Below are 27176 nucleotides of genomic sequence, written 5' to 3'. Positions count from 1 at the left end.
ACAGCAACACTCAAGGTAGAAAGTGATGGAGAGAGGCAGAGAGAGGTGCGTAGGGCAACCCATCGCCTCTCCACATAGAAATCACAGGGAGGCTCAGGAACGGCGCTGGACATATTATACATCAACACTATTTACAACACAGGGAATAAATACATTTTCTGCAGTCATGTGTGCCGCCGCCATGCCCGCATGCCGGGGGCATCCTCATATGCCGCTCCGCCGTCCTCATTGCCCGGGGTATCAAATGCCGTCCAGTCTGTATGCGACGTTAAGAGTGTCCCTGCGCCAGCCAGCCCGGAGCCAAGACGCACGGTCCATGCGCGACGAGAACCGTGCTCCTTTATCGCTCGTATGATGCGCCGCCCATCGTCCATGCCCTCCCCTCACTCACTCCTCGGCTCGTGGCTCACACTGACAGTCCTGCAGCGCTGTGTCCCACCACTCCCGCCGCGCAGGTCGCGCCGCGCCCCGCGTGAGCCTCCTCTCCGCGAGCTCCTCGTCGCGGCGCCGGCGCGCGATCCTGCTGTCGACGAGCATCTCCTCCCTCGTGCGCCCGACCTTGGCCGCCGTCTTGCCCTCGGGCCCGTACGCGCCCGGCGCCCCGGCCAGCCGCCGCAGGATCCAGCACGACGACGCCGGCGCGTCGGCCCGTCGCGGGTGCCGCCACGGCTTCTCCATGATGCAGAAGACGAGCGCGTCGGCGACGCCCTGCAGGCACATGCTGGCGACGGAGCCGATCACCACGCTGAACGGCGACTTGCGCCTGTCTGCGCCCATCATGTGCGACACGTAGGGCACGAGCCACACGGCGGTGTAGACGGCGGGGTATATGAAGAGCTGTCGCAGAGATCGCCGGATCTTGTCGCGCGTTTGGGCCGTGCTGGTCACGCCCAGCGTCATGGGCCCGGCGACAATACCCGTCGTCGAGTCCGCGCCACGCGAGCCCAGGTTCAGCATCGCCATGTCGTTGGACGGCGTGGAGGCCTGAGAGTCCCTCGTAGTCGTCCTCATCAGCGGTCGCCCCCAAAGCGGCCGCGCGGCGGTTGGGCTGCTTGGCGTCACGGGCTGGGAGATTGTTGGAGGCGGCGGAGGAATGTCGCCTCTTGAAGGCGGCAGCTCCAGAACACTGGGACACTGCGGGAAGTAAGGATTCGAGAACGAGCGGCCGCGGGCCTGGTTGGGAGTCGAAACCTCCGAAGATGGCTCTCGTCGGATACTTTCCTGCGAAATTGATACTGAAGATCCGGTTTCCAGTGGAGGAATCCCCGACATGGTCCAGATCGATGGTCTCCGGCCCTTATTGGCGATAGACTCCCCATCGCAAGACGGCGTCGGTGGTATCAACCCGTGATACGCGATAGGAGGAGTTGGTGGAATCGACACCGTGGTCTGTGGTCTCACAGGCGGTTCCGTTTGTGGTGGTGCCAGCATCACGCTTCTCCGTCCAAACATGCCCGTCTTGCCGAACCGCCCCAGGATAAGCTTGAAGTACACGTACGTCGACAAGTACATGGTGAGTATGCCGAGCAAGACGATGGTCCGCGGGATCCAGCTGAGCACTCTCCGCGTCCATCTTGGCCTAGTCGGCAGGTAGCAGTACGGGCCCTCGTTGGCAAAGGCCGGCTTGTTGATGAAGGCGAGCGACGAAAGAAGCAGCGGGATGAGGATGAAGGCCGCGTAGGCGATGCGTCTGTACGGGTAAAGACCACTCCCGCCGCGGAATATGTACATGGTCTTGTGCAAGGCGAACAAGACGACGGCGACATCGCACATCTCGATGCCCAGCGTCAGGAAGAAGCCAGAAATTTGGCAAAAGGGCGTGGCAGTGTCGATGGTCCCCTGCGTCAGCTCCGCGGCAGCGAAGATGACGAGCCACAGGGACTTGAGCATGTCACTTTGAATAAGGAGAATGATTAGGCTGCCCGCACGTCAGTCTCCTCCTGTCCTCGAACATGGCTAATAGCGCAGCATAAACACCTACTCATGACGAAAGCTGCGCCTCATCCGCAGGAACCAAAACGTCGTCAGCATCGTCGCCACGACGCTGAGTGAAGCCAATGTCACCGAGGTGACTCGAAACGCCTGCAGCTGTGCCTCGTTGTACTCGCGGCGGCCACCACCGTCGTGCTCGTGACGCCTCCGCATCGGCAGCCCCGTCGCCAGCCATTCCCCTCCCGCTGAGGCTTCATAGTCGAGGACATGGTGCCCCATGGGCACGATCCGACCGCCCAGCCGACGGCGTTCCCGGCGGAGGGCATAAGATGTCGAGGCTCGTCGTCGTCGTCGTCGTCGTCGCCGCCGCACGCAGATGGATCAGTGAGGCTTGGAGGAGGATTCCCACCAGCAGCAGCAGCAGATCCGATCCGAGTACAGATGCCCAGGGCGACGGCAGACGGCAGCATGACAGGCCTGGGCGGGCCGCGCTCAGGACAAGTGAGGTTTTCTTTCTTTGCAAACCCGGCCCAGACGCGTGGCCGGCGCGTGGGACGATCGAGGACGAGGACGAGGAGTTGATCCGGTACTGTGCTGTACGGCCACAGGAACAGAGGGCAGGACTGTAGAGGTACAGTACGGGACGAGATGCAGGAGAGCCAGCGGATGGCCCAAACAGGCGAGCGAAACGGCGTGAGTGTAGCCTCCAGTAGGTGTTCAAAGCTCCTCCTGACAATGGCGATGATGATGATGGGGGTCAGCCATTTAGGTTAAAAGGTAAAGACGCAGGAAAGGCGAGGAGTGTTGGGAGCACGGTGGCCTGAGCACCACCACCCGGCCGCGGCCCCTGGTTGCTTTTTCCTTCCTCGAGGGCCGTCTCGCGGGCGTGCGTGCGTGCGTCCTTGTGTGCATGCTGCTCCCCCCCAATCCATCCCCCCCCCTCCCCTCTCAATGCCCTCCACAGATTCAATCGTGCGATCGGATCCCATCCTGGCCGGGGCCGCTTCCTTGCCTCGCCTGCAGTGCGTGGAGAAGGACCGACTTGCACGCGAAATATACGGCCGTGATGAGGGCGATCGCTGCCCCGGCTTTTCGCCATGAGGAAGGCATCATCGTCAGTTGGCTGGCGGTCGCGAACCTCGTACGGGCGCTTTTTTTTTGTGGCATAGCTCCGCACCTTTTCGGCTTTCGTTCGCTCTCTCTCTTCCATCGCGAGCTGAGGTGCGCTCTCTTTTGCGGCTCGTTGTTGTTGCGGCTGATCTTTTGCTTGTGAGAATGCAGCTTTTGCTTTGGGTCACGCGCGCTATGGCAGCCAACGCGTGCAGCGCCAGCGTTAGGGAAGACAGGGCGGCCAATCACTCCCGTTGGCCGCGCCGGCAGATATCGTGATTCATCTAAACGCCAAAAAGCAAGATCCCCGGTGCGGCTCTTGGACCCGCCAGCGCTTGCGCAGGTCTAGGCCCTCGATGCTCACGACGGGAGGATGGGATGGGAAGCTCCATCTCCCCCCCCTCCTCCTCCTCTGTCCTCGCCCGCCGACCGCCGTGCCGCCAACGCGGACCTTGGCCGAAGGAAAGCAAGTTGAGCAGGTCCCATGTCGCGAGGTGCCGGCCCTATCGTCATCGCGTCATTTTCGCAGCGGTGTTGTAGTGCTCGCTCAGGTTACTCTGTCACAAAATGACTGTGGGACGGCGCAACCAGTCAATATTACCAACCGCGAAACGAAAGGGCACCGGGCGTTCTCCATTACGGAACATGCCGTCTCGTTGACGGGCTTCGGATGAGCGGAGGAGCGAGTGCGTGGCCGGCCGGATGAGGTTGTACGGCCGAGACATTTTGTGAGCCGCGCACACAGCCAGAGAAGTTTGCAGTGCCTCGTGTGTACTGTATTCTACGAATCCTACTTTGCATATGCTCTCATTACTGAATAGTCGTCGCGGCGTTCTGAACATGCCTCATTATCAGCCATCGACTGTTGGCTTGCCGCCAATTTCCGAATCCGCCTCCCCCTGTGCTCCCTTTCATGTCAAAATTATGCCCGGCCAATTGCTTCTTTCCCAGTTGGCCGCTGTTATGTCCCTTTTGACCCTTCAAACCGCTTACCTGCTCACCTCATTCGCCCATCCAAATAACTTTACCCGCTCACCAGACTTCATTCGCGACCGGTGACATGCCGCGGGCATTGTGAAACGACTTACACGCGGGCCACGCCAGCGTGTCCGTACAACATGGCCGACCTCATCCTCTCCCTCCTATCCCGCCGCAGTTTTCGGTACCATATGAAGATGAGGCCAACGACTACCATCGTCCCTGCCGAAGCCCCAGCGGCAATGCCAGCGACATATCCGGTCGTGGCGGAGTTGTCCCAGCCCCCGATTGGGTGGTCACCTCGACTGCCCGACCAAAGGTGATCGTGATCCATGGCGTCTGCCTCTGACGCCCACGGTGTATCGATGTCAAAGGCTGAAGCCGAACTAACAGAGGTCTCCGTCTCTAATGAAGGCGAGGTTGGTAAAGTAGACCCCGCGGTAGCGGCTGGCGATATGGCAGTCGCTATTGATGAGACAACGGACAGTGGCCGAGTTGCACTCATACTTCTCAGACAGTCGTCCCCGCCTGTTGGGCATCCAGACGTTATCGTACCCAGTGGTGTTGATGCAGCTGAGGTAGAAGAGGCCAAAGCGGTCAATGCGGTGGAAGCAGAATTTGGTGCAGGTGTGACGGCAGCGCTGGCCATCACAACTGTTGGCGATGCAGCGGCGATAGATGCAGCAACACCTTCCGGCGCTGCAGTTCTCAAGACGATATTACTGCAACTTGAAATAAACGAACTCGAAAGCTCCTTGTTACTGTTCAGTTTTGCCGGCCGTAGGGAGGATGCCGGGCATCCCCCACTGTTGAGGCACGCGTTCTCGGCACAGCATCCCATGAACGGCGTGTTCAGGTTTGTATATGCGTACCATGCCACCGAGCGGTTGCTCGCGTCGACGCACACTTGAGGCGGAACTTGGACGGCATTGCTCGCCCGCGTAAACGTCGCCGGCTGGAGATGCTGTGTCGGACATAGGCCGTCGTCTCTCGCGCAGGGGTCGATCATGCAGCACCCGATGAACCGCGATGCCTTGTTCTGGCAGACGTAATAGAGCGCGTTGTTGGCGCAAGCCGCACTGAAGCCCGTCAATGATGTCCCTGACATTGCCATTTTGGTGATTTTCGCGAGGCAAATGAGGGAGTGCTGGCTGCCTGGTGGGCTCGAACCGCTCTCGAGGCTGGACTGCTGCCGGCGCAGAGACAAGCGAGAATCTACGCCCAGTCGCCTATGAAGCCAAATGAGACCGCAGCGACGAGACGAGATTATAGACGACATATCTGCAGCCGCAGCCCGGGGTCCTCGGATTAAAACATCCTACGCGTGCTGCACGATACCCGCGTGCAGCCTGCCGCCACCCAGTATGACCATCCCTAGTGCCATGTAGCTCAAGCCAGCGCACGTCTCCTATGGTGGCCCTCCCGCGAGCGCAACTGCCGTGTCTCATGCACCGTTCCCGCGACTATCGTGAAAGAGGCAGGCCGTGTGTTCATTCCAAGACCGGTCTTAAACGACACGGGCGACGCCAAGTCGCTTTACACTGTTCCTCGTCGACGGTTTGAGGGTTGATCGTCTGCGCGACCTTACCATGGGAACAGGATGGGCGCAATTTTCCCGGTTTCAGGTATAAGGGCTTACGTTGCTGAGAGGCACCAAAACGACCCTCAAGCACTCTATCTTTCTCGCGCAATGCACTATCAATTCACCATTTTCTAAGTCCCGCTACCAATATGAGCTGCCCGCGCCTTTCCAACTGCTGTAGGCCGAACCATAACGCCGTACCGAAAGCTCAGTTCATGTCATGGCCCGTCACAGCTTCTGTTGGTGTTTTCGAGCATCCATAACTTTACCGAGGAGTTATGATCTGTGTCCTTGCCCTGTTGGGTTGGACAGGCTCTGGAGGCTCACCAACGTTCCGGCGATGTCGCACGGAGTAAAAGAGCCGCGCTTCGACGCACTACCTCACATACCGACTGCGACCGTGTCCCCCACGTTTCCCGACCCGCTCGGGTAGGCTGAGAAGTCTGCTCAATGCCGAGTTCGACGTCTCTTTCTCCTTCCAGTAATCACGCAGTCGTCATCGTTGATGTCATTCGGACGAAGGAGTTCCTCCAGCGCTTCCTCGTCAATCGGCGCGGGAATATGCCCGTCGTCCTGGAGAGCATGATCAATTTCCTTGTCCTTTGACTTTTGAAGCGAGTCAATCCTTTCATCGATGGCAGCACGTGCCATGACGCGCACGAGGTGGGTTTCCTTCTCCTGTCCGATTCGGACGACGCGGCAGAATGCCTGTTTCTCCTGCACAGAGTTCCACCAGGGATCGACTATTATCACGCGGTTCGCGGCGGTCAGGTTCAGCGATTGTCCGCCGCTCTGCATCGTCGCAACCTGGCGTTTAAGCGTTAGGAAGAGTCTCAGGTCCTGGAACTCAGACATATTGGCTTACGAGAATGGTCTTTGACGGGTCTCGGTGAAAGTCCTTCAGGGCCGTGGTTTTTTGCGTCTGCGTCATGCTGCCCATGTAGTAGAGAAATCCGAAACCAGCTAGCTCTAGCATGCGTCCGAGGACCTTGCCCGTCATGACGAACTGCACAAACACTGGCAAGGGATATCATTAGAGATCAGCCGTAAGGAGTGAAGTTGTGCCATCCGTACCTATGATCTTGTCATTTGGATGCTCTTGCTGCCAAGTGCCAATCACGGCCATGGTCGCAGTCAACTTGGAACTTGGGACCAACTTGCAAGCCACGTCTGTAGCAGAAGCAATGAAGCTCCCATTGTCTCTTACGCCCTGCCGAGGAAGTACCCCATTGGCGTCGCGACCGGGTTCGCGAAATGCAGGTGGCTGGTCATGAACAATGTGTGACAAGGTCGAGAACCTGCGGAGTAGGCCAAGTTCCGCCTTGCAGTCGGGCTGATTGCATCTTCCACCTTGGTGGTTGCTGACGCGAGTCGTCGAGGACGGAGGAGTCCCTCGAACATGAAATCGACTGCCTGCCGCGGTCTCTTGCATGGCAGCAATGTAGCAGTCTCCGCAGTAGGAATGTCGGCACTACATATGAGCTCTTCTTAGAACCCGTTCTGAGCTGGCCATTCAGAAGTTGAAATCATTACTTACCAATTCCAACTGTACTGGGTTGATGGGCGGTTTCTGGATCTGACAGCGAGAGCATGTGATGTTTTTCACACTCTGTTCGTTCTCAATGAGGTCGAGCAAGCCGCCCCAGCTGAATATGCCACCAAAGACTGGTTCGGGCAAGTTCTGAAGGAGTTCGATTCCCTTCTCGTAACCCGAAAGGGGCAGGTGACCGTCGTCGTGTGTGGTCAACAGCTGCGTCAAGATGGATGCCGGACCAACAGCCTTGGACAAGCTCACTTTCAGGCGCTGTATGTTGCGCAGCGCTACCTTTTCGCGGAGAAAGTTATCCAAGTTGAACACATGGGAGACCGCCTGTCTCAATCGCAGGAACTTTTCGTACTGACAGCGGGCCTCCTCCCTGGCCTTCTCGCGATCTTCCGGGACGTCTTGCCTCCGCTTGACTTTTTGTCGTGCAGCTTTGATTGCACGTATGCTCTGATTGAAGTACTCGACGATCTCGCTGAGTGCCGCCAGGTTAGTCATTCTGCCCACTGACACTGGACCAGACGATGAATGCAGAACGGCCTACCGGGCGAGAATCATCTCCTGCTTGGAGAGTGGTACCCATAAAACGGAAATGTTACTCTCCGGGAGATCGATAAGTCGATAACCTAAGAATGTGTCCCTCAACGTACTGTAAAGAACGTTAGCATGAAAGAGACATCGCTCAAGGAAACGGCGGGTGTTATACCGGCGGTACATAATAATTGAAAGAAAGGTCTCGAAATTGTCGTTCGCTCCGTCCTATGGCAAGATTAGCTCGACCGTTGCCTGGGTAGCCCGATGAAGCGCATGAGCTTGGTGTACCCCATTCATGTATTTCTTCCTGAAAGATAACAGGCTGTCCGTGAAACCGCAGCGCAGGAACTTCAGATACGGATAAATCTCTGCAGATTTAAGGTCAGTAAGGCCTTCCGATGACAATTCGGAAACGAGAAGCGCTATTAAGACACCAGCCCTTCGCTGGTGACGTTGCTGGCGTTGCTGGTACTATTTCTTCAAAGCGCCCTCGCTTGCGGTGGCCAAACAGTGAAGAGCTGGTGTCGAAACAGCTCTTCTCTTCATGTCACAAACCTTCAACAGAGTTGGAGAGTGGGGTGCCGGTTAGAGCCCAGCGATACTTGCTCTTCAGCTCGCAGCAGACCATTGTGCCTGAGACAGTCAGTATTGTGTTCTGCACATGAAAAGGCCACGTTGGAGCCCATACTTCGGCTGGTGAGGTTCTTGATGGCGTGCGCCTCGTCCAAGACGACACGGTACCAGTTCGCCTGGAACACGAACCCCTTCTTCTTCTCAAGCTCTCTAGCAAGAGCAGCACCGTCCCCGGCGTAGTGGCTTTCAAGCTCTTTCACGGTTTGGGCCTTTGGGTATTGAGCCTTGAGCTCATTGTAGGTTGTGATGCTAAAGGTCCGTTAAAGATGCCCCAAACGTTTAATGCTTTCTCACTTACATGACGGACATCTTCTTCATCACCCTGATAGGGATCGTCTCCTTGGTATTGTAAACCATTGCCCCGTGCCAACCGGATGACGATCTCATGTTCACGTGCTTGTCGATCTCATCTTTCCACTGCATGGCCGTCGCCTGATTGGGGACAACAACCAGGGTTGCGCGCCAGGGCTCTTTGCGGTCCTCCTTGGAGGGCAGATTTGTGACCATACAAGCCAGTGTCACGATCGTTTTGCCCAAGCCCATCTCATCGGCGAGCAACCCGCCACGCGGTTCTACCTGGCCGTCCTCTCTGTCCAGCATCCATGCCACGGCTGTGACCTGGAAACTGTGAAGGGGGTGGCGCATCCTGGTATGCCGCCACATGTTATTTTCTGCCTTCAGCTTTCTGCCGAGTGTCTCTTGCACAGCATTTTTTAGATCTTGCTCCTGCGTTGCAATCCGATGGCTGTCTGCGCCTGGAGGGATGCTCTGCTTCATCATCCCGAATTGTTTCTCCCAACGGTTCGCCGAAAAGTTGGGCATGCTCGGCGCATCGGCCCGCTCGTCTTCGTCAAGAGTGCGCGATTCATTTTGCAGTCGTTGAAGAGTCCGGAGCTCGTCAGAATGATTGTTGTGATTCCTTCGTGAAGCGTTTGTTGCGGCGTTGGAAGTGGCTCCTCGTCTTGGGCCGTCGACACTTTGTTCTCGTGGCAAATTGCTGTAGCCAGGTCGCAAACCGACGCTCGCCGATAAATTGCTGTCCTCTTCCTCTCCTACGTCTTTCATTAGCTCATCGAGACCGGCCGAATCAATATCTTGATTGCGTCCTGTCTCACCACCACTGTTCATCGGAGACTGATGAGTTTCATCATCACTGTCGCTGTCGTCTGAATCTGAAGAATATTGGCTAGAACTTGACCCAGACTCTTCATCATCAGGGACATACGACGGGTCATTCGTGTCCGAGTCGTCGAATCGTCTTCCGGTAGTCGTAGATGAAGGGGGAGCAGTCGCGTGTCGGAATGAAGCCTCATGTCGTGGCGTGATCGAAGACCGTTGCACCAAGTCTGTAATGCTCAAGTCTACAACACTGGTACTTCTCTCAGTACTGGGCCTCGCACGGACATCATCGCGGCTCTGGGGAAGTCGGCCACGGTTGACGTGGTCAACGATTTGACGGCGAGTATTTCGCATCGCTACCACTGGCGGACCTCAGAGGCCTTTGCAAACCGCCCGAGTCAGGATGGAGAGAGAAGATTTGAAGCCACCAGTCTTGGGGAGTTGTGGTGTAAATGTGCATTGGCTGGAACACTGGGGAGGTTGAATGGTGGAGGTTGCCGCGAAGGGGGCAGTTGGGGTTGAAGGAGAGGTGATGCTCGGGAGGGAGAAAGCATGCGAACAGTGGTTACGATATGGAAGGTTGAGCTACTGTGGTGCCAGGCGAGACCCTTGCGAGTGACTGGAGAGCTCACTCCGTGATTCCAAGTTCTCACGCTCGCTGTGCTAGCACTGCAAACGGCCCCATCTCCTGACTGTTCCAGTTCGCCCCCAGGTAACCGGACATTTGCCCAATCTTTATTGGGAATGAAGGTTTGTGTTTCTTGCTCCTGTTATGCCGCCCGGGAATAAATGCGCTGTATCTCTTCCACAGCACAATCGGAATGCCTTCAACCAGTAGCCTGGCGGCGGCACATGCAGCGACAGCAACGCAATCGACGCCATGAACGCCAGCAACGAAGAATTGGTATCTAAATAGCGCTTCTCGTCTAACAATTGTCGCTATAGAGCTTCACTGGCTTCGGTACACACCCGTGCGTCTTCCTCCAGTGTCACAATATGGATCCATCATCACCGGTGTACATGTAGGCTCTGTTGCGAGACTGTTCAATTTGCTATCACTGGTGGATGTTGTTTCTGGGAACAGTGATCGAGATGTGTGTTTAACGGTAACTGCAATCTCAGCACCGAAAGATTATTTGAAGTCCAAAGAACACTCTCCGAAAGCCGCCTGCAATTGCGCGGCATACCACCTAGCGACCCCTGATCAACTCGGTATGACCGCCCGAGTGTCTAGCAAATATGCCCCCAGGCAATGTAGTTGCAACTTTCCGACTTGCTATCCCGTTTTCGTCTCTCCCATCCGTCTCTCAGCGCCTGACCGTTGACTTGAGTGGACCGCTCAGTTCTTCTTCTTGCCCTTTCGGACACGGCCGCTCCGCTTCGCACGATCCTTGGAGCTTTCCTCCTTCGTCTGCTCGTCCCCTTCACCCAACATGTCCGCAATCTCCGACATGCCAATGTCGGAGTCAAAGGTGTCTGCTGAGGCAGAGTCAGCCTGCATAGCGTGGTTTACCTCGGCAGACTTCTTGAGCTGCAACTTCGTGACTTTTTCGTCAAATCCGCCAGTAGCAATGATGCGGACCAAATGGCATATCTTCGTCTGTCCGATCCTCGTGACACGCCCAAAGGCTTGCTCCTCCATGGTATAGTTCCACCAGGGGTCAATGAGAATGACGCGGTTGGCTGCTTGGAGGTTGATGCCCTGGCCACCACTCTGCATCGTGGCCACCTGGAACGGTATGTTAATGTGATAGAACGAGGAACCATCGTGCATTTTCGGGTTGGATAGGTATTACTCACCAAAACCTGAGGGGCGATAACGGTGTCGCCCTCCTCGGACTTTATATTGCCAGCAACAAATGACTCAATTGCTTCCTGTTGTCGCTTCGAGGTCATGTTGCCGACCAGGTACGAAAAGCCAATGTCTGCGCTCCCAAGCATCAAGCCCAACACTTTGGCTGTCGCAACAAATTGCGTGAACACTGGGGAACGATTAGCAAAAAGAAGCCCGCAACTCGATCGTATCCTACGCACCCACGATCTTGTCATTCGGGTCTTCGGCAAGCCATGTTTCAATGACAGCCATGGCTGCCGTGAGCTTCGTGCTTGGCGGCAAGGAATACCGGTCCTTGCACATAGCGCAAGCTAGAAAGAGGACGCCACTCTTGTCTTCAGGCCTGATGTGCCTGTTTCTGCTGTCTTCGCCGGGTTCTCGGAAATTGGTCTGCTTCGCCACGTAGTTCACATGCTCGAGGGGTTCGAAATCCAGTTTTGCCTGCATCGGTTTGTCGCAACTGGCGCTCTGGCAATCCTGTTGCCACCAAGGCAGAATTCTGTTAGCCATAATTCACGTTGCCTCAATCGAGGATGTGACAAAGCCTTCGTACCGGAAACACCTTGTCGGGTGTCCTTTTTCTGGTGAATTTGTCGAAACACAGGAGACAGTACGCGTGTCTGCACTGCATATGCCAGTCGCCCTGGTTAGCGTTTAGGCGAGGCATGTCTAGAACCGTTGCAAGCGTACCTCCTCCAGCAGCACCGGGACGACCGACGGCGTCTTGAAGCTCACGTCGCAGAAAGTGCATTTCTCGCGCAGCTTCGCCTTATGTTCATCGGCAATCAAGGTGAGTAACCCTCGCACGTCGAAAACACCGCCATGCACTGTGTCTTGTCGATCACGCACTCGTGTAATGCCTGTAGCAAATCGCTCCATCGCACCTTTGACCTCTAGATTAGCGAGCAGCTGGTCGATTAGTGGCACAGGGGCAGCAGCAGTATTGAGACTGTCGAACTGGTTCTGAAGGTCAGCAATCTGCTGCAGAGTGAAGTTCCTGCGCAAAAGATTCTCCAAATTGAACAGATGAGAGATGAGTTGTCGTCGTTTGATGATGTCCCTCCCGCCTGACTTCTTGTCTCCTTCTGGCGAATCTGGGTCAGGGTCGCAGTCTGGCTCTCCGCCTTCATCTTTCATGTCAGTCTCGTGAAAATGAACATCCAGCGCCCTATGAAACGGCACAATGCGGGTTGGGTACACGGAATCGTTCGGGATGGCTGTTGGGCGTGCGGTGAACGGTGGATGCGTATCTGCGTACTCGACTAGTATTTGCTCTTCCTGAGAGAGCCCGACACGAATGTCGTATATTTCGCACCCAGGCGATTCGTCCAGGTTCCATCCCAAGAATGTATGGTTTCTCGTTCTATGAACAAATTAGCCAGGAATGCGGCGTTGACAAGTACAAGGTCATCCACGGTGCTTACCGGCGGAGCATGACCCTCGTGATAAGGTCTCGGAACTGGCTATTGACTCGGTTGCCATCCTAGAATGGTAAGTCGAGCTCAGCAATCCAACTTTTCAGGTTATTGAACCGGGAGCTGGTACGTTACCTTGTTCATGTATTCCTGGCGAAAAGATTTGGAACTCTCCATTCCATCGCAGCCTATAAACTTCAGCAAGGGGAAGAACTCTAGAGTTTGTCAGTGTGAACCGCGAAAGCCAAGACGACGAATGGACTCCAACCTTTCGCGGTATTGGCGATTGGGGTTGCTGTCAGCACCCAGCGGTACTTGCTTCTGAGAGCCACGCAAGCCAGGAAGTCTGCACCTATCAGCCAGGTACACGCGCCACATGGATATTGGAGGAGACTTGGTATGGACTTACTGCTCGATCCCGTGTTTGTGATCATGTGTGCTTCATCCAGGACCACCCTATACCAGTTCACGCTGAACAAGTGACCTGGAGAGTCAGACCTGTTGGCTTTGCGCCTTCGCCCCTTTCCACGCTTTGTCTGGCCAGAAGAATCGTCGACACCTGGATGCTGGCCCCGCACTTGGTGGTACGTCGCAATCCTGTTGCTCAGTGCTCGTTAGTCCACATGTATTCAGCAAGTATTCGGGCGTAAGGGAAGCGGTCTGCACGGTGTCCGTGACAAATGACTGACAGGATCTTGCGGGCATGGAACAACTCTAGTGGGACCTGTCCAGCCGGGTCGTACAGCATTGTGTCAGCATACCACTCGCTGTTGCAATGCTTCTGTATCTCCTTTTGCCACTTGACTGCATCTTTGTGATTTGGAACAACCACAAGTGTGGTTGGTGCGAAGGTCTTCAAATCCTCCTTGTTAGGGCGGTTTCCCAAGACACACGCCAGTGAAATGATGCTCTTTCCCAGGCCAGTTGCATAAGCCAGAATGCCGCCAAGCGGAAGGTCTGGAGTGCACTCGCGCTCCAGCATCCACTTGGAGGCAGCGAGCTGGAATGGCATCAGTGTGGACTGCATTTCCTTAAACCTCCAGCTGTTGTCTTGGGGCTTCATGGCGTTGTAACCGAAGCAATACACAGCCTCAGTCAGGTCTCTCGCATCTCTTCTGCATTGCTCTCGGCTTGCAAGTGCATCGGGGCTGTTCCCTGAGCACATGCGAGCGCTTCTCTTGATCAGGCGGAGCTGCTTGTGATTGGTGGAGTTCGCAGCGGGATCTTCTTCGTTGACTGGGATAAAGCCAGCTGTCGCGGTGGACAGAGGAATGTCGATGAGTTCATTCATGGTATTTTTGAACTCCTCCGCGAAACGCAGTTTTGCCGCGGTACTTGGACCACTGCTTGCTTTGTTCTGGTGGAATCTTTCAAGCTCCTGCTCCTGCCGCCGCTGTAGTTTGCGTGCAAAAAACTCCCGTGGATTCTTGGCGCACGTCCGAGTGTTCCTTGACTTTTGGGCGGCGATCGTGTCAGAATATCGGTCGTCGTCATCCTCGCTCTTCATCATGTCAGAGTCTGCATATTGTGATCCGTCGTCTTCCTCGTTCGAGTCTGCGTTCTTCATCTCGTCATCCGAATCTATGTCCTCGAATTTGTACGTGCTACTGCGTGCGGTTTTGCATCTTCGTCCTGCCAAAGGCTCGTTTGAACCTCGTTTGCGCTGCTGAGGCAATCTTAGAACAAGGATTCCGGCACCGAATGGGTTGAATGATGGTCAACGTACATTCTCCTGCGAGTCAGCCGTCGCGCAGGGAGCGCTGAGGTCCGTCGGCGCGTTTTCCATCTTCATGATCGTTGCATCTTTCGCCCGCTCGTGCCCTTGCCTGTTTGGCGACACCATCATGCCTGCGCAGGCTGATCCAGTCGCGCTCTCCACGGTATGGAAGCTTGGCCGGAGGATAGATTCGGTGAATAGGGGTGTGACGGCCTATTGCGTAGTCCTGTCGGACTAGAGGCGTGAAGGAGTCAAGCCGACGTGACAACGTGCCAGGCTGACGGAGTTGGGTAACGGATGAGAGAACCTTCCTAAATGTGACAGGAGTTTGGTGAAGTGTGAGTGAGGAGTTTCGACTGGACCCACTGGGCCAGTAGAAGATTGAAAGAAGGCCAGAGAATTTTGGATCGGGCTGACGGGGAGGTGGTATGAAGTGGATGAGTTTCGTGCGTTCGCGGGAACAAGAGGAGGGTAAGTTTGCGGGAGAAGGTAGAACTGGGTGAGTTCCAGGTCAGTTGCCCGGTGAGATGGCCGAACAACGGAGCAGGCACAGTGCGCACCAAGCGGTGAATCAGAGCGCGAGGTGCGTGATGTTCAGCCCAGTGTCTGCGAAAAGGTTGGTCCAGGGCGAACGCAGAAGCAGATCAGAAACACAGAGCTCAGCCCCATGCCACGGCTGAACTTGCTATCAAGGGAGATGACCGACGTGCCACTGTCCTCGTGTAAGGTTCTGGACACTGGTCCATGGCTCAATGAATGAGAAGAGCCATCTGGACACCAGCTCTGTTGTCTTTGGCCACCACTGGCCATGGTGCCTTGAAGCAGCAGCGACCACACAGCAACGTGGGCAACGACAGCAACGATAGCAACTATAGAAACGACAGCAACCACGGCAACGAGGGCAACGAGGGCAACAAGGGCAACGAGGGCAACGAGGGCAACGAGGGCAACGAGGGCAACGAGGGCAACGAGGGCAACGAGGGCAACGAGGGCAACGAGGGCAACGACAGTGACGGACGACATCGACGGCGGCCGCAATAGCTATTCATGTTCACTAGTGAAGCCTGCACCTCGCCTTGCGCGGGCGACCTGGCCTACATATGGGTTGAACAGCGACAGCAATGCGTCAGCGAACATAAACATTAACCTTTTATCGAAAAGACGCTATGATCTCTATGTCTACAATATGCTCTATATGTACAGGTATGCATGTGACGAATATATCCAACCCTGGCTTCCAAGGCCAAGACTACAGGACAGCAACCGCCATAGCCACCACGAGGCCTATGGCCGAGCCGCTGGTCCTCAGATTACCCGAACCATTCTCCTTCTTGTTGTTGTTGGGTGACGCTGTGGGACTTGATGACGGGGTCGCTGAGCTCTCATGGAAGATGGGCTTCGATGTGCTCGACGTGATATCGGTGCTCGTGGATGTCGGGGCGGAGGACGAGGCGGAGGACGAGGGGGCGTCAATGCTCCTGTCGGTGCCAAACTTCTTCATGATGCATTGCGACATGAGCTTGTTGTCGGTGTAAGAGCCGGCCTTGCCGAGCGGCGTGAGGGTCATGATGTAGTTCTCGTCGAAGCTGCCGGCGCCCCAGCCAACGAAGCCGATGAAGACGTCGGTGTTGTCGGCGATGAACTCGTTTTGCGCGCAGAACTTGACCATGCACTGTGTGACCCGTCAGCAACCAATCTGCAAATAGTATCCGACCTGTACTGAACGTACCGTGGGATCCATGGAAGCGCCCGTCTCGGAGACCATGGCCTGGCGCTTGTTCTTCCTCAGCCACGTTGCAATCGTCTTGAAGCCCTCAACGTTGTCCGTCGTGCATTCGACGTGCGTTCCCGAGTTGTTAATGTCCAGGTACTTGTGCAAATCAAGCAGCAGGCCGTCCGTAGTGCCGTCGGGATTCTCGATCGCAGCAAGAGCCTCCGCACTGCCCGTCGACACAAACGTCTCGGCGCTGGCAAAGTTGGTGCCCGGGAGCAGAATCAGGTGCTTCTTGGCGCCGGCCTTGCGAATCGCGGTGACGGCCGCCTGGCAGCTCTTGGCCCAGAGCTTGATGTCCAGGTCGTGCGGCTCGTTCATGAGGCCGAAGACAACCTTGTCGTTCTTGGCATACTCGGTAGCGAACTGACTCCAAAGGCCAGCAAAGACCTCGTCGCTCGGGCCGCCCTGGCCGATGATGCCGTCGTCGTAGCGCCCAAAGTTGTGAAGATCGATCATGCAGTACGCGCCAGTGTCGAGGCAGGTGTTCATGAGGTCGTTGTACACGTTGAGGTTCTTCTCGTACAGTTTGCCGTCGACCTGCCCGTTGGTGATGAATTGCCATGTCAAGGCTGCGTTGGTGAGATGTTAGCTGTACGCCTTCTCCTGGGACAGGTCGCGCTGAGACTCACGCAGGCGGAAAATGTTCATCTTGTTGTTCTTGACAAAGTGCTTCATCTGCCCCTCGCCATCGCCGCCTCCATATTGCGCAAGCGGGATCGACTCGGCCTTCGTTGGACATTTTCCCTGTCGCGGGTGTTAGCAATCGGTATGCGCAGATCGTCGGTCGCGCGGGGGAAACGAACATTGATGTCGCAGCCAAAGTCGATGCCAGGAATTGCGACGCCCTGCACCACGGTTAGTCAAGCCACGCAACCTCCCAGCTGTCGCCGCATCACCCACCAGGTATTGTATGCCGGCTAATGCGCGGGAGGCCAGGCCCAAGAGCGCCAAAAGGCGCAGTGTCGTGTGCATGGTTGGCAAGACTGGCTGTCCAGCACGCACCAGCCTTGAGCCTCGATGAGATGAACGAAAGTGAAGGCCAGAAACGAGCGCGGAGAATGCGGATGACGACGTTCAAAAACAACTGTCTTGGACCCTGGGCTAGCAAAGGATCAAGTGGGACCAGGTGGACGATACGAGCGACGGCTGAAAGGGCCGATGAATCCCACCCCTGGGTGGCGTTTCGCAGCTCACTGGACTGCTTCAAGTGTTCACGGTTCGTTCACTGTCACGGTCAAAGCGGAAAAGGCGGCTGTCTCGGCCGACCGGCCCCTTTTTTCGCCAAAACGAAACAGCGCCGAAGCGCCGCTGCAGGGCGATGAGATGCAGCGCAGTTCAATGCGGCTGAAGGGTCTGTCTCAAGGGCATACACAGAGGAAGCGAACTGAAATGGGGTGGCGCCCAGGCTCGTGTTGCGCCATTAGTGTCACCGTGCCTGTTCGTATCCATAAATACGATTCAGTCAGCCGCAAAGCGAGGTCGCCGGGAACGACGGGCTTACTCGCCAAGCGGCCTAGTCGCCTACGTAGTCAATGCAGGCCCACGGCGGAGAGAGTTCGGTGACGTTTTTCCAAAACGACGCTTGGAATGTCGCACAATGCGGGGAGGAGCCATGGGCAGCCCTATGTTAGGTTTGTTGGCCGAGGTGTCAACGCGTCCTCCCGCATGGACCCTGTCGATGGGGTTCGGGGACTCCAGTTGACAGAACGCCATCGACGCTGGAGCAAACGCTGTCGACGGAACCCCTGCTTGGCGGACCCATCAAGCCACTGCTTTGTGTCGTCCAGGAACCAGACGCACTGGAATTGTGGGACGGGCAGGCGAACTTGTATATCTTTGGCCACCGCCCGCCCACTCACCTGACTCTCTCATCTCGAGTGGCTCCATGGTGACTCGGCTGTTCATGCCGAAGCCGTTTCTCGAGAACCTCATTCGGCTGAGCTGCCGACCGGTAGTCTCAGTACGGGTGCACGCAACTGAGATACGGCAACACCAAACCGCAGCGTTCATGCGAGAAACGAGGGCCAAAGTGGGACTGAGTTGTACCGTGACCACTGTTGATGCAGCTGTACGAAGTACGAGTTGCCCGGCCTCGTACTTCCTGCGCTCAGCATCAACTAGGGCCGCAATTACGAATGCCTTCAAAGAACCACACTTGCCACACTCATAATGTCCTAGAGCTTGATGAGCAACAGCAAGACTATTGCGCCTCGTTGCAGCAGCTAGTCCGTGCCCCGAAGCAACACCGCCAAGGCGGACTGCCCAGAAGAGTGCCCGGAGCGGATACGGGTCAGGGGCCGGCGCTTGGACGGATGATGCGACTCAACGCCACGCCCGACGAACATGCATGGTTGACGTCTCGATCGGGGCCTCTCCCGCAGACTTGCTGCGCCACTCCCATGGCGGCAGCAGTCATGGCGCACTCCTCGTCATAGGACGCTCAAACCCTGTGCCCCTTGCCGCGACCTCTTCTGCTGTCGCGATTGGCTGCGTGTCGGCTCACCGAACGGATAGAAGGACTGTGTCGCAGAACAAGGGACGAAAGCGCCGCTAAGCCTGGTGTCGCGACGCTGAATCCGCCTAATACCAACGGTGCAGATACGAGCATGGTCGAAGGTCGGCTGTCGCGCCGTGTCCCTGACAACCAGACCTAGATACGGCTGTCGCGAAGCCTGTCAGACAAGTCCCAGTGTCCGAGATAATAGATAGTCGCAAGTTCGCCCGGTCAGCTCGAACCCAAAAACACCAGACTTGACAACGTCAGGCTCTGCGGTCGCATTCAATCGCCGCCATGATCTGGTCACCAACCTCCTCCCAGGCATCTCAGGCATCTCGGCGCGCGCACGCGCTCTACGACCCCATAAGCGGAAGACTTGGCTAACTGTACCGCATTCGGCTCATTCATCTTCGTAACAGGGTTCGAACGATCCAATCGTGGAACACCGTGACCTGCTCAATGGCTCTGCTCTGTCAGTCGCCCAGAATGGTCAGTTGCTGCAAATGTATCACTGCATGACCTCACAGCACCATATGCCAGTACAATGACATCAAGTGAGCGTGTCCTTTCAACAGTCGGGGGACGCCTTTATACATGTAGGTCAACAATGACAGCGACGGCGGATGCAAGGACTTTAGCCATGTGGCTTCGGGCTGTGTAGGAGACGCGCATTGGAACATAGTAGACGATGCGTTCTCCGTCATCAAATAACCAATGACCTGTCACGTTCAGAGCCCGGCCAACGGGCTGCTACCTTGATGAGATCAAGGTAGCGACCACGGCCTTGCGCCCAGTCCCGTCCTCCTCTGCCACGACAGCCATCAATAGCGTGGCTGATATGGGCAGGAAACGGCACGATCTGAGCCGAGCCACCTGTCGAATAGGTGCTTGCGACGTCATGGCGACGGCAAACACAGGCTTGCAGCCACCTCGACCTGCCGATTGCGGATCGTGCCGACCACCCCATCTGGGGAAGCGGCCACTAGCCGGCGGGAAGGGACAGGGGCATGCCACACGACGAACTTCCAAGCTCGACATTATTACGTCAATAGAGATACTCTCTACTGTCCTTGCTTCGTGACACGGCAGAGCGTTGAGTAGTACAAGAATGCGCCATCGCCAATACGACGAATAAATCCCCTTTGACCGAGTCACCACTTGTTGACCACAATTCCAGTTGCTTGGCCACCGTCACCCACGACTGTTTCTCATATCAGATCGACTTACATCATGAAGCTGATCAACACCGTCCTCGCCTTCGCCCTCGCCGCCGGCGCCATGGCCCAAGACAAGTCCGGCGCCGGAACCATCGCTCCTCCCAAGAGCCTCCCTCCCGCGGACACCTCAATCCTACCAACTGGCGCCAGCCTCCCCACGACTCTGGGCGCCCACTCCACGGCTACTTCCAGCGGCTCTGGGTCAGCCGGCGCCAGCACGACGCCCACGGCAAGCGGCGGGTCGGGCTCTACCTCGGCGACCAAGACCGGCAGCGGAACAGCAAGCGGCGGTCAGGCAACTAGCTCGTCAACGGCTGGCGCTGCATTCCCGACAGCGAATGTGATGAACATAGCGCCAGCTGTCGGCGTGGCTCTCGTGGCCATGGCTCTATAAGTCTATTTTATGGCCATGGGGCAATTGGCGATATGGGCCGTGTAGACTGGGGCGAACGGGATGGACGAGGCGAATGGTTGTCAATCGGACGTAAAAAGACACACTTTGCGATAATATGGGATCACCTATCGGATTAACGAAGTCACGGTCATGCCTCCGGTGCCGTGTGTGATAATACTGAAAATTTGGTTCATGAACCTCTTCTGATCATTTGCAATGCATCATGCTAAAATACAAAGACATATACGTCCGCCGACTCTCAAGTACTATACAGGCGGCGTGCAACCAAAACTCGTCGCAACACTGTTGCCCGAAAACGCCCCAATCAGACCCTCAATACTCGAGTACACACCCAACCCCGTCGTCGTCAAACTTCCCAGCATGTAAAAGAAGTTGAAGACGTTAAAGAAAGGCCGCTTCCAGAAGCCCCGCTTGAAACGCGCAAAGCCGGTGTCGACATAGTTGTACGTTCGGGTCTGTGGGTCAAACTTCTCCTCGGGCATCATGGCGTCCTTTCGGATCCAGAAGCCGAGCGCGACGAGCGCGGGGAACGTATACGTGAAGCTCAGGATGAAGAAAGCGCCAATGAGTCCGGAAATGTACGAGAACTGCGGAATGGCGGCTGCGACGATGAACGCGACGGCCCAGTACAGAGGGATGCTGATGGCCCAGGCAATCTTGCCCTTGCTCTTGGTCAGCGGCGGGAAGCCAAAGATCTCCTCGAGGACCTCAATGTAGACGACCTTGAAGCCGATGTTGCCGTACAGCGCCGCTGCGATGAGTCCGGTAATGATGTTCATGATGTTGGTCGCCGTCTGGAAGCCGTACGAGGAGAGGCCCTGCATGACGGGGTTGAACGCGAACTGGCCCTGGAAGGAGTAGACGAAGATTCCGAAGATGAGGTAGACGCAGTAGATGAAGAGCTCGCCGCACAGGAGTCCCTTCCAGAAGTCCCAGGGCTGGCGCATCTCGGCCATGAAGGCCACGAACGCCATGCATCCGCCATACGAATAGACAGCCTGGTTCAGGCCATTGAGCGACGCGACGAAGCCGGTGCCTCCACTGGCCATGCCATCGGGCGGCGTTCCAGCAAACGTCTTGATGGGCCCAGGACCAAAGGCATCACCAAACGACGACTGCGTGGCCTTGAAGTTGGGCGGATAGTGGACCACAACTCCCATGCAAATGAAAATGATGGTGAGATTGATCCAGACGGCGAAGTTGGCGATCCACGCGAAGCGCTGCAGCGTGCGGATCTGTCCGACAAGGAGACCGGCGGCCATGAAGATGGCGAGACAGGCGACGAAGCAGATGCCATTGCCATTGCTGCCGTTCTGGCCTTGGGAAATCTGCGAGATGGATTGGCCATTGCTGAGGATGAGCGCGGCGACATTGAGGAGGAGCTGCAGTCCGAGCATGAAGTTGACAATATGTCGGGGAATCTGGCCGAAGATGCGAAAGTATAGGTCGCCGTAGGTTACCAGGGGGTAGCGATCGGAATCGAGGCCGAGGAAGCCCTTCCAAAGAATCCAGCCAGAGCTAGGTCTCGTTAGCACATGCTCACATCGGCGCGGCGATTGAATGAGATATGGAGAAATACGTACTAGCCCGCCATGGCACCGAACACGGTGTACAAGGCAATTCCTGGGCCGTAGCCCATCTGCGCGAAAGCCCACGGCGTGGAGAAGGGGCCGAGCACGTCGGTTGTGATGAGGTAGAAGACCGCGCCCCAGCTTGCAGTGCGCAGCGCGCGACTCGCCCTCTTCCACTCCTTCTCCGACACGCCCGTTATTCTCTCGTCGGCGCTGGAATCCTGGTCGGTCTCGGGGCTGTTATCGATCTCCATGCCATTGTCTGCCCTGGAGAAGCGGCTCTTAATAGTCGACTTGACGGTTCGCGGGCCGCGCGCCTCGCGAAAGGCCTTGTCTGCTGCCCGCTCATCCTCGCGGGAGATCTTGGCCCAGTACAGGAACTCCTCGAAGGAGATGGATGTGTCGCGTCCATTGACGGGCTGGTGCGTCGTCGGCTGAAGCTCCTTCTCGGGCACGGATACGGACAGGCGATGGTCGGGGTCGCCTTCGCCGGCGATGGCGGGTCCGATGAGCATGGTGATGGGCGAGCCTGCGGGTGGCACGGCTTTTGTAAATGTAGCCCAATGGATGGTGCTCGCAGATGGAGGAGGAGCACAATGTATTGCAACAAAGTCACAAACCTATGAATGGGGAAGAGGTCGAAGTCTGGGGGGCTCACATTGACTACTTATATCGGGCAATGGCTGAACCTTGGGCAGGCGGGAGCACTAACTTGAGACTAGATGGTAAATCTCGAAACGCACCCGGGCTGCATTCGCGATAACGAGCACGCCTTCGCTCTCCCCACAGAGTCACAGCGCCTCCGACATCGTCGTTTTTCCTGGAGTTCCCGGGGGGGTTACACTGGAGCCGCGATACAACATGGGACCCGTCATTGGGGCGGATCGGGGCAAAACGGCCCAGCGATTCGACGAGATACGTACGTGACTCGGAGCGGTGTCGGCACGGTGATAAGGTTCACCGCGGACAGATTCCTGGGAGCGTGCGTGGCGAGCGGCCGACAAGCTCTGGGAGTCTGTCCTGTCTGGTCGGGTGTTGCTCCAGGACTGCTGCTGCGCTCGAGGCTGGACAGGGCAAAACAGGGCAGGGCGGAGGACGGGGCGGAGGGCTGCGGACCGGCCGGTCGTTGACTTTTTCTGGGGCCTCATGGAGTGCCGGCACGTCCGTTTCAGGATGGTTGGTGGTCCCAGGTGGAGAGCACCTGGTGTGTTGAAAGGGAGGGTGGCCCATCGTTCTGTGCTATGATGCCGTCATTGTGCTAGATGCTTGACTCTGCCTTCCACTGCCACAAGCCGCTTTCATCTTTGCCAAGAGACATTCAGTTCAAGTGAGTCGCGAGTCCGGGTCATGTGCCCTGCATCTACCGAGTCGTCTTACGGCCAAGGAGTCTTGACTGACTGACTGATGATGGTTCGAAGTCCCAAGCACATCACTTAGCCAGGTCATGTCAAGATTGAGTGATGAGTGGCACCACCCCACCGCGACCATCTGTCTGCCATGCGCCTGGGCGGGTGGCTCCACCAAGTAGTGGCCGTCAGGCCTTTGGTTCTTCTGGAAGCTCCGCTGAACCAGCTTGGGCAACGGCTGGAACGGCAACGTTTTGCAATGAATAGTGGGCGCTGTGAGCGACACTGACCCAGCCTTATTTGTCTAGAGGGCGCCGCCCGGTCGGTCAACTTCGGCCGACCCCTTGGTTTCGCCGTCTCTCGAAGCCAGTTGAAGCCACAGGACGACATTCCAGTGCCCTCCCGTCACACACCAGATGCGTTGCAATGTTACAGTCTGCGGGACAGGTGTGGCCTGCGTGTGCACAGCGCCACGTTGCAATCAGCAAGACAATCCACCTATAGATTCGATCCTCTCCTTTTATGCGCCTGGTCGTGGAAAGAACGATGATGCTGCACGGTCAGGGCGCAGTTAAGGTCAGGACTACCGCGGCGAGTCGGTCCCAAGAGCCGGCCGATACGGCATTTTCGGCCACTCCACTCAAGCCCGCCAGCCCGGCCTCGGGCCCGATTTTATTTCCTCTTTGGGCGTCGAAATCTCTTCAGTAGGGTAAAGCCACCACAAGTCGACGGCGTGGCCGGCCCCTCCCGCCGGCAAACCGGCAAACCGGAAATAACAAGCAGGACAGAGGCTGGGCCACTGGACGGATTTGCGATTCAAAAGCTGACGTCTTCGATAAGGGTCCTGGTCAATGCTTCTTTTCAGGAACGGTGCTTGTTGGATAAAATGTCCGATCTCGGGAACGATCTCGGTGATGCAGGCGACTAACCACTTCAATTTGTAAGCTTCGGTGTGAGGCTCGGCGAAACGTGCAGCATCAACGGCGCCGGTCGCCTGGCGAGTGGCTCTGTATTTAGGATTTTAGCCATCTCCATCCCCATCCGTTTGCCAGACAGCAGACAGGGAGCTACTGGGCACAGCTGGATCGCAGAAGTCCTCTCAGGAGCTGCCTACCCTGTACCGTCCGACCGGCCTCGAAAGCATCACCAACCATCTCCCAGTTGCATCTTGCGTTAAACCGAAATCTAGGACTGACGTGGATGACGGAGGTTATGCGCTTTACACAGAGGCAAGGCTAGTTCAAGTACAGAAGCCTTTAACCTTCAGCTCATTCAGCTCTGGTTGCAACCTCCGCAGGACGAATGCCATTGCCAGACTATCGCAGCTTGTAAAACAGGACTTTACTGCTTCTCAGACCAGCTTCTCGGCTTTAATCTCACGCGTAGATCCTCGTTCTCCTTGATCGACATAATGCCCAAGACCGGCTTGCCTTCCTCGGCGGCGGGAATCGGCTGGTAGCCGTCCATTTCGACGTCGAACCTGCGGAACAGCATGGCGATGAATAGAAGCACCGACCGCTTCGCCACATACCTGCCGGGGCACATGGTGGTGCCGCCGCCAAAGGGTCGCCAATTGCTGCTCTGCGTCAAGTTTGCCTTCTTCAAGAACCGGTCATGCTGGAAGGCATCCGGCGCGGCACCAAAGACTCCCTCGTCGAAATGCAGCTGTCGGTAGGGGATCATGAGCCTGTTCCCTTTGCGAAGCACCATGCCTCCAATCATGGTGTCCTCGGTGATAAAGCGCACTGAGGCCGAGTACGCCGACATGCGGATCGTCTCGTTCCACATGGCGTCGAGCTGTGGGCATTGCTTGTGCAGGTACTCGAGGTCGATGGAGCCGTCAGCCAGGAAGGCGTCCTTCGTCTCTTCCCGAATGACATCGATGAGATGCGGGGCGTGCATGATGTAGCTGATGAGCCAAAAGGCTGCCTTGCGAGTGTTGGTGTTGATGCTGGAGCCTGTTAGTGCGACCGCGACGACTTGTACTTGGACCTGGGGGCTTACCCCCAGTAAATGGTGACGAGCATCGTCGCGATGTCATCTTCGCTGATACCGAGAGCGCGCATCTCGTTTTCCATGGCCTTGGTGAACCACGCATCGCCGGAGCGCTGGCTCTGCGGCATCTGGATGTACTTCTTCAGCGCCTTCTGGATCGCGTCTCGCGCACCCTTCATCTCGCCCGCCAGAAAGTCGGGATACTGATATAGCACTTGCCAGCTCAGCTCATCAAAGATGATGAATGTCTTGGTCAGCTTCGGGTCAATTCCCGACAGCGCATCGCCAAAGTACGCCCTCTGTCCCGCCTTGGTGAAGAAGTCGGAGCACCACTCCATGAGCGGCAGTACAATGTCGCGGTTGGTCGAGCGGATGGCATATGGACACGCCTCGTGAAGTCTGTCGAGGTGCATCCGGTAGTCGAACCATTCGAGGAACGAGTTCTCGAGGAAGTCGAGCCTGTCGCCGGGATACAGCTGGTGGATGTGCATCTGGCGGGCCAGCGTGGCGAGCGGCTTCCCGTGCGGGTTGGGAAAGCCGTCCTTGTCGGTAGGTAGCGGGTTGTACATGGCCTTGACACAGAATTCGGTGTTTCCACATGCACGCATCATTGCCTGCACGAACTCGTTGAAGGATAGTGTGTGCGTGTTGCGGTACGCCTCCGCCACGTCCTTGGATCTGGTGATGACATAGAGCTTAGAGCCTGCCAGGGTGAGCGCGAACGGCTCTTTCGTGTTTCCAAAGTAATTTCTGTTGCATGTTAGACCTGCGCGAGAAGCTGCCTCATGTTGAGCTCGCCCACCTCGCATACGATAGCAGCGCGTTGGAGTTGTTGAAGAAGGCTCGTCCATGGCCTGCAGGATGTCAGCTTGCGCGAACTTCGCGCGGCGGCAACAGCCTCTCACCAAGAACTGCCTCTAAGATTAGCACGTAGTTGAGTTTGAGTCATGGATGGAAACGTACCTGGAATCCAATACGGCAGCTCAGGAGGGTCATTGGGGTGCAACCAAGGCGATACAGTAAATCGCCATAGTCGCCACACAATCCATGCTGTTACCAAGCCGAAGACGGCGCCAGCAAGGCCCAGATGGCCATGATAAGCTGGTGGCAGGGCCTCAATGGCCAGTCTGGCCCGCGACTCGAGAGATTGCAGCAACATCCTACCGGTTTGCGTTGAGGCAATGTCTGGCCCTCGGAGCAGACGGAAGCACGCTCTAAAGAACACTGAGAATATGGCAGAGGCAGCCTAGGAGAATACGCATGACGTTGGAGCTATTAAGGTTCACGATTGCATGGGGACGATGGAGAAGGATGCCGCGCGGACTGCATTGGGTGTGTAAGGCGATGGATGGGGGCTCAATCCATCACTCTGCTGCCAGGCGCCCGGCACGTTGGGTCGCTCCTTGCATGCTGTCGGTGAAGACGGCCCAGGCTGCTGTGAGTATATCGCAGCACCCGGATTAGTACATTCCCGCGGCATGACCGCAGGCCTCGAGGCGCCTACTGCGACGCTGGGCGTAGTTATTGCGCATCATCCCGTGCCTGGTACGAGGGCATTTCGGTTGTACAAGCCAGGTACCAAAACCCCGTCCCCAATCACGAGGCCGAACCAAGACACTCGCCCAGATCTTCCGCGTATGGCACTTACCGCCTAGGCAAGACACTTTTGCCGCCTACTCACCCGAAGGGTCGTCGAGTGGCGCAATTAAGCATGGGGCCCTCCGTCGCGGATCGGGGGTTCGCGGTGGATGCCCAGTGTGGTGGGGGCCAAGATCGAGGTGCGTCTGCCGATGGCGCTCGTTCCTTGGTCGTGACGGAGGCAGACACACACAAGGCCTGCAGGGATCCAAAGGCACACCCCCTTGTTCGTGTTGGCCGGGGCTGATCAGAGGCGACAACATCAATCCGTGGCGGCACGACTGAGCCATGACAGTCAGAGGCGCACTATCTCTGCGTCACTCACA

The 27176-nt window shown here is 56.7% G+C and overlaps 10 protein-coding genes across 10 annotated transcripts; 2 read left to right on the top strand and 8 right to left on the bottom strand.

The window, feature by feature from the left end:
• Positions 1-387: 387 nt before the first annotated feature.
• PLICBS_000415 (uncharacterized protein) lies at positions 388-2145 on the bottom strand (the record flags this gene model as incomplete). The annotated part of the gene is made up of 2 exons (XM_018318594.2): positions 388-1918; positions 1982-2145. 2 exons carry the CDS (start codon positions 2143-2145, stop codon positions 388-390), a joined length of 1695 nt encoding a protein of 564 aa, XP_018184119.2.
• A 3904-nt stretch (positions 2146-6049) lies between these two features.
• Positions 6050-6728, bottom strand: PLICBS_000414 (uncharacterized protein; the record flags this gene model as incomplete). Its single annotated transcript, XM_065599598.1, has 3 exons — positions 6050-6409; positions 6468-6619; positions 6677-6728. 3 exons carry the CDS (start codon positions 6726-6728, stop codon positions 6050-6052), a joined length of 564 nt encoding a protein of 187 aa, XP_065455670.1.
• A 387-nt stretch (positions 6729-7115) lies between these two features.
• PLICBS_000413 (uncharacterized protein) lies at positions 7116-8819 on the bottom strand (the record flags this gene model as incomplete). The annotated part of the gene is made up of 7 exons (XM_065599597.1): positions 7116-7620; positions 7690-7794; positions 7852-7904; positions 7968-8047; positions 8235-8312; positions 8368-8561; positions 8611-8819. The coding sequence occupies 7 exons, from the start codon at positions 8817-8819 to the stop codon at positions 7116-7118; spliced, it is 1224 nt and encodes a 407-aa protein (XP_065455669.1).
• A 1951-nt stretch (positions 8820-10770) lies between these two features.
• On the bottom strand, positions 10771-12402 carry PLICBS_000412 (uncharacterized protein; the record flags this gene model as incomplete). The annotated part of the gene is made up of 4 exons (XM_065599596.1): positions 10771-11160; positions 11232-11413; positions 11466-11706; positions 11956-12402. The coding sequence occupies 4 exons, from the start codon at positions 12400-12402 to the stop codon at positions 10771-10773; spliced, it is 1260 nt and encodes a 419-aa protein (XP_065455668.1).
• Positions 12403-12685: 283 nt separating this feature from the next.
• On the bottom strand, positions 12686-14247 carry PLICBS_000411 (uncharacterized protein; the record flags this gene model as incomplete). Its single annotated transcript, XM_065599595.1, has 5 exons — positions 12686-12748; positions 12816-12895; positions 12949-13026; positions 13090-13277; positions 13442-14247. 5 exons carry the CDS (start codon positions 14245-14247, stop codon positions 12686-12688), a joined length of 1215 nt encoding a protein of 404 aa, XP_065455667.1.
• Positions 14248-15094: 847 nt separating this feature from the next.
• On the top strand, positions 15095-15438 carry PLICBS_000410 (uncharacterized protein; the record flags this gene model as incomplete). Its single annotated transcript, XM_018318596.2, has 2 exons — positions 15095-15119; positions 15179-15438. The coding sequence occupies 2 exons, from the start codon at positions 15095-15097 to the stop codon at positions 15436-15438; spliced, it is 285 nt and encodes a 94-aa protein (XP_018184121.2).
• A 208-nt stretch (positions 15439-15646) lies between these two features.
• On the bottom strand, positions 15647-17143 carry PLICBS_000409 (uncharacterized protein; the record flags this gene model as incomplete). Its single annotated transcript, XM_018318597.1, has 5 exons — positions 15647-16069; positions 16127-16740; positions 16801-16915; positions 16975-17016; positions 17072-17143. The coding sequence occupies 5 exons, from the start codon at positions 17141-17143 to the stop codon at positions 15647-15649; spliced, it is 1266 nt and encodes a 421-aa protein (XP_018184122.1).
• A 2755-nt stretch (positions 17144-19898) lies between these two features.
• PLICBS_000408 (uncharacterized protein) lies at positions 19899-20279 on the top strand (the record flags this gene model as incomplete). The annotated part of the gene is made up of 1 exon (XM_018318599.2): positions 19899-20279. One exon carries the CDS (start codon positions 19899-19901, stop codon positions 20277-20279), a length of 381 nt encoding a protein of 126 aa, XP_018184124.2.
• Positions 20280-20545: 266 nt separating this feature from the next.
• Positions 20546-22386, bottom strand: PLICBS_000407 (uncharacterized protein; the record flags this gene model as incomplete). The annotated part of the gene is made up of 2 exons (XM_065599594.1): positions 20546-21818; positions 21884-22386. 2 exons carry the CDS (start codon positions 22384-22386, stop codon positions 20546-20548), a joined length of 1776 nt encoding a protein of 591 aa, XP_065455666.1.
• A 2172-nt stretch (positions 22387-24558) lies between these two features.
• On the bottom strand, positions 24559-26371 carry PLICBS_000406 (uncharacterized protein; the record flags this gene model as incomplete). Its single annotated transcript, XM_065599593.1, has 5 exons — positions 24559-25168; positions 25222-25962; positions 26024-26066; positions 26118-26123; positions 26176-26371. 5 exons carry the CDS (start codon positions 26369-26371, stop codon positions 24559-24561), a joined length of 1596 nt encoding a protein of 531 aa, XP_065455665.1.
• Positions 26372-27176: the final 805 nt, after the last annotated feature.

Source organism: Purpureocillium lilacinum, assembly GCF_023168085.1.
Source record: "Purpureocillium lilacinum CBS 284.36 DNA, scaffold_1, whole genome shotgun sequence".
Taxonomy (NCBI): Eukaryota; Fungi; Ascomycota; class Sordariomycetes; order Hypocreales; family Ophiocordycipitaceae; genus Purpureocillium; species Purpureocillium lilacinum.
The sequence above is the reverse complement of the archived record's forward strand: the minus strand, read 5'-3'. Positions and strand labels throughout refer to the sequence as shown.